Source organism: Pempheris klunzingeri, chromosome 4 (genome assembly GCF_042242105.1).
Source record: "Pempheris klunzingeri isolate RE-2024b chromosome 4, fPemKlu1.hap1, whole genome shotgun sequence".
In the NCBI taxonomy this organism is placed as follows: Eukaryota; Metazoa; Chordata; class Actinopteri; order Acropomatiformes; family Pempheridae; genus Pempheris; species Pempheris klunzingeri.
Genome location: NC_092015.1, coordinates 19075203 through 19085587, shown reverse-complemented (window position 1 = coordinate 19085587; position 10385 = coordinate 19075203). Strand labels below are relative to the sequence as shown.

The window sequence follows — 10385 nt, the reverse complement described above, 5'->3', positions numbered from 1 at the left end:
ACTCATGTTCAATCGATTACACCCGTATATAATTGTGTACGGCAGCCTGTAGGGAGTAGAGGACTGTGAGTTTTTTAGTTGTACTACAACGACCAGAGTTCCTATCGGCACAGCAATCCCAAACTTCCGGGTTATACGTGCTCGAGTTCCCCGCCTTTTGAGTGAGCAGCAGTGTCCTCAGCACACCTCCTTCACAATAATGCCCGACGGTTTTTGTTTTATTTGACGGCGTATAACGGGTTTCTGAGACACTAAACATGTAGCTAACTGTTCACTATAACGTCCTTTTTTTAATCAACCAACGGGCAGCCATGTTGTTACCGTCCGACGTCGCCCGGCTTGTTTTGGGTAGGTCTATCAAAGCTGTAGCGTTAGCTAACAATGATACTTCACTTTAACCTGGAGGCTCACGGCTCACAGTCGTTAACTGTTTCCAAGCCATCAGCCAACGATAGATGATGTGGTGTATTTGGGGTAACTATCAGTTTGAGCCCGTTTCTGTAACTTGCTAAATGTCTTCCCCAGGGTACCTGCAAGAAGAGGGACTGTCCGCTACAAGCCAGGCTTTCATTCATGAGAGCCCAAACCTGAAAGAGTATGCTGACCACACCATAGGAGATGGGGCTATCCCTGCTTGTTTGTTTGTAAGTGTGTTTCTCTCACAAACTGTGAAGTGAATGTCATGAAGGTAAAAGCTGCATTCATTTTGGTTTTTTTTGGTTGTTTTTTGCACAGTCTGTCTTTGGGAAAGGCCTAACAACCATCTTAAATGAGTACATGGCTGTCAAAACAAAAGGTGAGATCACCTGACATAGTTCCCATTACAAAATGTACCATTTATAATATAGTCTTATTCATGTGTTGTTTGTAATTTCTTCAACAGAATCTTGTCATGAGGTGCCTGCCATGATGACTTCGTTGTGGAAAAAGCTGGATTTTACTCTCAACCAGATCAAGTATGAGCTTCAAGTATCACCCTCTACATTACCTCAACTGCAACAAGTTGAGACAGACCACAGTCTCAAATGTCAGGTGGATCTTCATCACAGATATCGTTATTCTTCTATATCTTTCCTTAGGTCATTGCAGAACTCTCCGGCTATATCAGCATGTCAAAGAAGTAAGTCTGTTAATTTTTCTGTTTTCATTTAATATTCGATTGTTTACCGTCACTTTTTACCAACAAAAAGTAACTGATGCTGAAACGTCTAGTTTATATTTATATTAAAAAACCATCTAGCATAGAGCATTTAAAAGTATATACCACATATGTTGAGTATAGATTGTCGTTAATACATTGAGTGTGCAAATTATGGCCATCACCCATTCTAAATAAAGTTGCCAAATGATGTTTTAATATTCAGCCAGAAGCACTACATGAATTAGATAGTTTGATTATTGTTTTCACTCTGGGTTTATACACAGGCCTTTTATTTATCAGTCTCTGTTCGTTGCAGCACGGTCACGCCTCGGAGTGGCAAACATGGCTAGACAGAGGGTCTTGACTTCAGCCGGTGGTGTCGCCTCCTTGTCAATTTCTGAAACAAGCTCCATCATGAGCCCCTCCAACACCTCCCACAGCATGCTCTGCCACTCCACCCCCATGAGCTACACTGCCCCACACACCCGAACAGCTACTGGCAGTGGCACGCACCAGCAGATCCATGATGTCAGCCGCTTAGCAAACACACCCAGTCAGTATCATAAAACATCAATGCTCTCTCTATTTTGTGTTTTATTAGTAACAGTTTGGAAGGCTGTGCCGTTTTGTTTTCACTTCCTGTGCTGATATAATGTTTCACACATTTGAGATGTTGAAACAAAGCATGTCCTGTTAGGGCTATTTTTATTTGACCAAAAGTCCCTTTTTAACAGCTGATTGTGAATTTTTGATTGACAACTTGAAAAAGTTCGCCTGCTGAAGCCCATAGTTATTGTCATTTTGCATTGGGGTCTTAAGAGATTTAACAAAGCTCTATAAGCTCATTGTATTTTGGCATGCTTGGTTGTATCTTCATTCACAAAAAAATGCTTTTGTGTAATGTGTGTCATAATGTCTCTCTTGCAGAGGATTCACCTGTACAGGTAATTGTCTCAGAACAAAGGCAAAATCCAGGCCCAATGTCTCCTGGACGACGGAAATGGTGAGGATGATTATTGTTGCTAAACTGCAGTTATTGTAAATAACCAGTTAATTAGAGCACTGAAGACACCCTACTACCAAATAGACTGAAGATAGTTAGACATGCCACAGTGAAAAAACAAAATGAATGATTGCTGAATTCCATTTAGCTGTCACATCATTAGTTATACCTGCGTTATACCTGTTATGACAGGTTAGAGTGTTCACTGTGAGAAATGTGGATTGGCTTGTTGGGTTGCACCAGACCAAATGGCAATAAAATCTGCCTCAATAGAGAAACTTTTGACACTAATGAGTTGCACACCTGTTTTGCATTAACAAATCAAAATCCTTGAAGAAAATGTACAGGGGTGATATTTTACTAAATACTTCTTATTATGAACACCTTATGATGTAATGTCACTTAATATTCTCTTTTATCACATATATGTGTTCATTGTTAAATTGAGGCTTCAGTTTGTAGTGTTTTAGTATAAGATGGCATTTTCTTGTGCTCATTGTTTTGCCTTTTGTCTTGTGCGTGTTGGCTTCCAGCTATTTGATGTTTTTTTTCCTGCTGCCTGCAGGGACACGCCCAGAAAGAGAAGTGGTGCTGCGAGTGGTTCCACTGGCCCTGGCAGATGTGCCACAACTGCCAGTAGTCTCAATGCAGAACCCCAACCTGAGGAGGCTGGTGATGAGAACTTTCCTGTAAGTAGATCTGTGTGTTTGGTGTCGGGATTCCTTTACTCTGAAAAGGATTGAATAACTCATGTAATGATCTTGGTCCATTTTGTGCAACAAATTAGGGCTTAAATATCAATAGGTTGTCACCTGAAATAAATAAAATCACTTACAGTTGTATTGATATTTATAGTATGTAGTGAGTGCAGGGGTGGAAGGGCTAAATGGATCTGATGTCTCTCAGACCTGAGACTAGCAGGTGACCTGGGAATATTTAGAATTGCCTCTTTGTGGTTCTAGAAGTAATACAAGCAATAATTGAAGCAATAGTTGAACATCAGAAACGTCATGCTTTCTCTTAGATGTATTAATCTTATTTTTAGATTCATTATACATAAATGTTGTGACCTCACAGCACATGCTAATTTCCACAGCAACTTGTGATTCAAAATGCACGTGACAAGATATTGGGGGACAGATCACTACAGGAGAAGCTTGCTGAAAACATCAACAAAATCCTCGCCAGGTAAGTGTTGAGTTGGAACTCTGCACACCTTTTTGTGTGTGTATGAAATTGTTGTGATGGTTGATTTCAGTTTTTTGTCAGTGGCAATGAAAGTTTTGACATGTCTACAAGCATGTTATGACATGGCTGTACTATTTTCTCCTCTGTTTAATCTCCAATATAAGCGATCCAACGCCCCAAACAACAAAGGCCTCTTCAAGTACAATGGAGGCAGACCAGTCTATAGATGAAATCCTAGGACTGCAGGTGCTTAAAAACTAATATATACGTATATATATCATAACAATATAATTTCTTTTTCCTTTTTTCCCCCTCAAAAATGTTTCTCATACATTTCTCATGATCATTTTATCAAGCTGTGCTCATTTACCTGTCATATATCGTGACACAGGGGGAAATCCACATGAGTGACGATGCCATCCATGACATTTTGGAGCAAACAGAGTCTGATCCAGCTTTTCAGGCCCTCTTTGACCTCTTTGAATACAGTAACTATGACCTTTTATTATGGCTTTTATTTTGTTTGTTGTGCAGAATACGTCTGAATCACACTTTTTTTCGGTTGCCCATGAAGGCTCCATTTAAAAGCCATTTCATACACTTGACGTTTTCTAATATGTATTTGCAGATAAATCTAGACCCGATGGAGAACCGGGGGATGGAGATATTAGCAGTAGTCCAGAAGAGAGTGAGCCTGCTGAACCTTCATCAACAGTCAGACCCCTTCAGAGTGACGATCGAGGTATCTTTACAAGCTCATTGGTGTCTCTCATAGGAAGAAAACACAGATTGTACCTTTAATTATTGTCTTAGAACACACGCAGGTAATGGCAGGTTTATTGAATTCAAACTTTGGAAGGGAGAAAAGTCATTCATAGATACACTCAGATTTGTTATTTATAGTGCAAACTTTTAGAGAGGGTGCATGTTTTGGTTATGCTTGATCAACAAGTTTCCACTCCAAAACTCAAATGGTTTTTATAATTTCCTTTCAAAGATATCCCTCAGAATAAATAAAGTAATATTTTACATTAAATCAGTCACACAGGTATCACTTTTTCTAACATCTCAGCATAACTTTGCATTTGGCCTCCTCCCTCTCCATGTCATTAGTGCATGTCAAGTTTCACATAAGTTTGCAGACTCACCACTGTTTGTTGACAGTTGCCGTAGTTGGCTGGGTATGTCCTAGAGAAATTGTTGGTTTTGTGTCAAATGCCAATTGCTTTTGTTGATTTTTTGACATGAAATAAAAAATACCCATAATGAAGGTAGAGCTACCTAAAATATACAGGTAGTGACAGGTTAATCATCAAACTTTCTATTTTATTTTTCAGGCAGCACAAACACAGATGCTAATGCTTCGGATACAACAGCAGTGGTTACAAAGATGAGAGCTGGACAAGAGCGCAAGACCAGAAAGTCTACTGCTCCCACCCTGCTTAAGAAAACAGTTCTTGGCCCCAGTGGCAGAGCATCGAGAATTGAAAACAGTTCAGCCAGACTTTTAGTGAGTCATGGGGAGCAGCAAGATGTCTCATCTGTCTCATCTGCTGCATTGGTCTCGACCAGAAAAGAAAAAACCTCATTCTTCAATGACAGTGTTTTTGTCACACCGATGGATATTGATGAATATACACCCCCCCCTCCTTCAGACAGCTTGGCCACTCAGGAGCCAGCCTCTAAGGACAGCACCTCCATCACAACTGCCCTCAATGAACCAACCACAGCTCCTTTGTCAAGAGCCTCTGCTGCATTTGCAGCTCCAGACACAACATCCGCCTCTAATGTGGACAAAAAACAGGAGCGTAAACAAGCACAAGGAACTGAAGAGCAACCTGCTGCACCCACATCTTCAGCTCTGAGTAAACAACCTGCCTTTTTGTCTCCTGTACAAGTTGAACTAAGCAACACTCCAACGACTGCTGACCTACCTCATATGTCAATTTCAAGCAGTGGAGGAGACACTCAACCAGGGTTTACTCTCTCAGTAACACATGAATCTGCCTCTTCCATGTCTTCTTCTACAGTAACACCTGGCTCCCCCACATCTGCCTCCACCTCTGCAACGCTCACAGCTACACCCGCCTCTTCAACACCTGCCTCGCCTGCATCCTCCTCCTCTTGTACCCCAGTTGGTGCAGCAAGTCATCCTCCAGCCACCAACTCCACCGCCCCAAACAAGGCTGAAGGTGATTCCAATATAATTTCTTTGAAAATCATCATATCCGAGCCCCAGGACCACATTGATAACCTAGATAAGGATCCTTCCAGTGACACAGACTTGAATCAGGCAATTCCTAACATTCCTGGAGACAAGATACCCACCATCTATCTTTCCTCTCCAGCGAAGTCCCCTGGAGGCCCTGGCACGTCAAAAGCCAACATGGACGAGGCGGCACTGGCAGTGAGTGGCCTACAGTGCTCTGAGGCAAACGCTAGTCCTCTCAGCAGTAAGGCTGGGGCTTTAGTGGCATCCCCATTAACAAGGATATCACAGCCCCAGCAAAACTACATAATTCAACTACCTCTGGACACCACTAACCCTGCCCTCCAAGGAGCCACTGCCAGCTATTTCCTTGTGACTGAAACCCCAAATACAGATGCTCAAACCAGACAGGTGCTATTGTCTTCTGGGGTCTCAAAGGGGCAGTCTTTGCCCACCAACCAGTATGGTGTGACCACACCAACTCTCTCTCAAGGCTATTCCACCGGTAAGAGACAACAGACTACAGCAGTGGGTCATCTTAATAGGCAAAAGTTAGTCTCTATGTCACTCCAGTAGCATCTGACTGACTGTGATTTTTGTAATCACTTTTGATGTTTAGTTTGTTGTTTTTGTTTGGATTTGTAGTGATCTTAGCTTACTATGAAGTGGACACTCTTCCCCTTGTGGGCTTTTGGGCTCCACAGGTTGACAATGAAGTGCAGTCCAGTTCACCAGTACATTATGTGTTGTCCCTGGTGCAGGTTTCCCTTCACCATTGTCTTTATAAGTATTGGTATTATTTAAAAAAAATCTGTGCTCTTTACCTGCAGGGTCAGCACTCATCTTACCATCACCTGTTAAGCCTGTGATGCTTCCTGTTTCTGTCATGGGGCAGAAAACCCTGGGGAACGTCCAGATGTTGTCCAATCAGGTAATATTACTTAATCTGCAGTTTGTAATCAAATGGTATTTCCCTTTTTACCATTATCATCAGAATAGTATGATCCCTCGTCATTCATGTAACCCTCAAAACCTTTATTCACCATTCTGCCCCTTGGAGGGAATTCCTCTGTGCCCAACATTTTCCACGTCCTTAACAAAGTGACCTGAGATAGAGTAGGCATATTTCTATGAAATCTACTTGTCACCTTCCAAGACTTTATAATTGGCTAGTGTGTTGTAACATTGCTGCTTTAAGGAGCCGCCACCGGCTGAACACATTTAGTAATGTCCACAAAAAAAACAGCTTATCAGCATTGTTGTATTTACAGCTCATTGCCGTACCAAGCCCAGTACCGGTGCAGCAGTCAGAACTTGTCAAGCCCAGACCTCCCATGGTGGCAGTCAAACAGACTGCAGCTCCTGGTAAGATAATACAAGATACCTGGGACCAGTGCTACCTGCTAGCTAGAGTTATATATCATATAATGGGTTAAAATGTATCTAATATGCTTTTACTCTATGTTACAAAAAGATGTCATCATTGTTGCTCTGCTTCATCTTTTAATGACTCTGCTTTACTTCGCTAACCTTACTTCTCTGAATTCCAGGCACTGAGCAGCTTCTGGTTAATAAGTTGGTTCAACCTGTGTTGGCTGAAAACACAGGCCAGCAGGATACAGCAAAGGGCTCTTGTCACAGGAGAATATTATGTTTTGACTCTTCTGCTGAAGTTCAACCACAAACTGCAAAAACAACTAGAGCCCCTTTCCCTCCAGTTACAAATGCATTTACATCAAAATCTGTCCAGCAGACTGAGAAAGGTAATCCGCAGTCAGTCACTCGAACAAAGCCAGCTATCTTGGGTGGCAACAAGCCCAAGAGGAGGGTACAACCTGTCAGATGCTCGGCAGGTGACCAGGCTGGAAGAGGCTTCATGAAGGAGGCAGAGAAGTCCATGCCTCCACAACAGCACCAGAAAGATGCTGTTAAAAAGAACTCTCGCAAACAAGATCATAGCACCCATAACCAAGAGTCTCAAAGTCCAAGTACCAGCCAGGTTGATGCCTCACAGCCTGAGACTTTGAAAAAGTCAGAATCAGGAAGGAGATCAAAATCTGTCGACATGAAACACAATCATGATAAAGATGGTAATGGAGCAAAAACTAAAGATTCTTCATCAAAGGAGAAAGAGGAGAGTTGCAGGAAAGACTCTACAGAAAAAGCTCCCGCTAAACCACGTGAGGGGCGAACAGAAAAGAGGACTCCCTCCCAGGAGATGCCAAATGTGACCGCTAACAAAGAGAACGAAATGAAGGGTAGCATGGAAGAGCAGCCAACACCTTCGTCGTCTGCATCAAGAGACGTTGGCGCTCCAGCTGTTACCCAGCCTGCATCTAGTCCTCAGTCCAAGGCTACAAAAGCCCCCTCAAAGACCACCTCTCTGGCCAAACAGGCAGCTGAGATGCTGCAGGACATCCAGGGGCTCAACTCTCCTTCCACCCCCGGCAAGAGGCCCGGAAAAGGCAGCTCAGACCTAAGTCTTCCCCCGACCCCTGGGTCTGGCCGTAACCAGGAGGAGACTTCTGACTGTCCCAGGACTCCTGCCTGTCAGAAGAAGGTTAAAGATGGAGATGGGACTCCAAAGCATCTAAAGCCTCCCAACACCCCGGATGTCCCCACCTGCAGCCCAGCCAGTGAGGCGGGCAGTGAAAACAGCATAAACATGGCTGCTCACACACTCATGATTCTTTCACGTGCCGCCATCGCCAGGACAGGCACTCCGCTGAAGGACAGTTTGCGCCAGGAGGGACAAGGAGAAAAGTCTCCCACAAGCTCAAAGAATTCTAAGAAACGCAAACCATCTTCGCCCACAGCCAGCCCGCCTGCAAAGAAAGACAGGGTGAGTACAACATCAGCGGTGACGTCTTCAAATTGCACCCAAAGATACTAAATTTAGCGTCAAATTTGACAAAAGAAAGCTGCACATCTTGGAGCAAAGGGATGTTTGACAGTTTAGATGATCATCAGAATAGTTGCAGATTAATTTTCTGCAATAACTAATCATTTAATTGACTAATCACTTCAGCTCTACTTAGATGTCTTACTGGTGTAGCTGTGTAAGCAGAAAGTGCTTACAACTCCACAACTACACTCCACTACATGACAACCAATGTGCTCTGGCTCTCTTAAGTGCTCAAATGGTTTGCCACAAGTGTTTTACTGCTGAAAAATTGCGGTGATTTTCTAAGCAGAACTGCCTTTTGGTTTCAGTACATTTCATTTAGATGGTATAAAAGTGTTTATTCAAAGGCTGCATGTCTGAAAAGTAATACGTTGATTTACTTCATCAATTCATACATATACATATTTTCCTCTTGTATTTCTGACTTTTGGTTTAAATCTGCAGGAAAGGAAGAAACTCGTAGATTGCTTCCCCCTTGACTTGGATGTGGATAAGTTCCTGTCTTCACTTCACTATGATGAGTGAAACTGGACACACCAACAGTAAAGGACTACGGTATCACGACCTGCTTAGGTTACTATCCAGGAATAGAACAAGCCATCTGCTAAACCAGTGCCTATGGTTCCTATTAGTAACCCTGCCTGAGATCTTATAAGCTCCAATGTCTCCTTCAGCCAATGAGTGACTTTGATTTGGTTGATCTGCATCAAATCCTGTTAGATGCAGCAACAGTAGGGCAACCATAGCACTTTGTTGTATTTTTTTATTCTTGTGCTTTCATCATTATTTTCTGCTACAACAAAACGAACACATTTGTTTTCGGGCATTTTGTCATAACGCATATTGTTTAATGTCTCAAAGCATTTTCTTGGTCAATATTTGACTCTAGTGTGAACGGACGCTGACTGACTGGTTGGTATGTGAAAATACTCAGTAATTTTAGTTACACTGAATGATGAGAACTCATTGATTTTAGTTATGATTATTCAGAAAAGTCTGGTTCATTGCAAAATAAAGTAATGTGGAGATTTATTTTTTAGCATAAATGTGTACATATATATATATTTTTTTTCTCTTTTCTGTTGGTAAAAAGAGATACTGAGAAAATGACTGCACCTGCTACTATTTCCATCTTCAGGTTTCATTCAATGTTATAAAACAACAAACCAGTCTTTGTGTGTTTCTGCTCAGTGCCCACAGACATTATTGGCCCCGCTCCAACTGTACAACTTAATTACAACCTCTAGGATTGTAATTAACATAGTTTGCTATGCAAAAATGTGTGAATTTTGAAGGATGCAAGAGCCTAAGAAGGTCAATGTGTACTGGGACAACACTTGAGGAGTGGTGATATTTCTGTGAAGAGGAACATGCAAGGCCTATATTTCATGTGAGCCTCAATAAATTTAGTGTTTGTAACTTTCTGTGTGAATATAAGAGACGCCCACACTGTCTGCAGCATTGCAGGCTCTGTGTGAGGTTAAGTGACATGCAGTTGTGACCTTTTGTCCTACTTGTTTTTCTTGTGGTGATCTATTGTGACATTTAAGGTATCAAAAGATGTGATAGATCCCTTACACTTTCCCCACACCCCTGACAACGTTTTTAGGAATTGGCGTAGGAGCAATGCCATTTTCTGGTGGTTTTAGACACATGACTCAAGCTGAGCATGAACCCACTGCCCCTTTCACTATGAGCAATTCGTTCCCCTCCATTAATATTTTAAATGAATACGGGAAGTGGAATTTCAATTAAGAGTCAAATATCTCTCATAACTATCTGGTAAAATAAAGAACTATTTCAAGGCTAGGGTGTAATAATAGTCATATTTTGTTGGCAAATCTGGCAACCTCCGATTGGGCCACAAAGCACAACTTGCGGAAATACGTCTTCACTGTAATTTCACAATACAAGTATCCCGTTTGTGAGTTGAGCCTAT

At 42.1% G+C, this 10385-nt stretch overlaps 1 protein-coding gene across 3 annotated transcripts; it reads left to right on the top strand.

Moving 5' to 3' along the window:
- The first annotated feature begins 179 nt into the window (after positions 1-179).
- Positions 180-10375, top strand: npat (nuclear protein, ataxia-telangiectasia locus). Of its 3 annotated transcripts, none has more exons than XM_070829473.1 (18): positions 180-348; positions 526-644; positions 736-796; positions 884-956; positions 1080-1120; positions 1458-1694; positions 2069-2144; positions 2710-2833; positions 3241-3332; positions 3497-3578; positions 3724-3820; positions 3961-4074; positions 4670-5197; positions 5363-6046; positions 6372-6472; positions 6813-6906; positions 7092-8383; positions 8891-10375. In XM_070829473.1, exons 1-18 carry the CDS (start codon positions 312-314, stop codon positions 8969-8971), a joined length of 3933 nt encoding a protein of 1310 aa, XP_070685574.1. In that variant the 5' UTR covers positions 180-311; the 3' UTR covers positions 8972-10375. The 3 variants fall into 3 exon arrangements, with proteins under 3 accessions (XP_070685574.1, XP_070685573.1, XP_070685572.1); XM_070829472.1 differs by having other exon boundaries at positions 4670-5524; positions 5681-6046; XM_070829471.1 differs by having other exon boundaries at positions 4670-6046.
- The last annotated feature ends 10 nt before the right edge of the window (positions 10376-10385 follow it).

Bases quoted from the DNA above. Each gene is read 5' to 3' on its own strand.
- npat (XM_070829471.1), top strand. From the start codon at position 312: ATGTTGTTACCGTCCGACGTCGCCCGGCTTGTTTTGG. The intron at 3,333-3,496 runs GTAAGTGTTGAG...CTCCAATATAAG, and splicing joins ATCAACAAAATCCTCGCCAG to CGATCCAACGCCCCAAACAA. The intron at 3,821-3,960 runs GTAACTATGACC...ATGTATTTGCAG, and splicing joins CTTTGACCTCTTTGAATACA to ATAAATCTAGACCCGATGGA.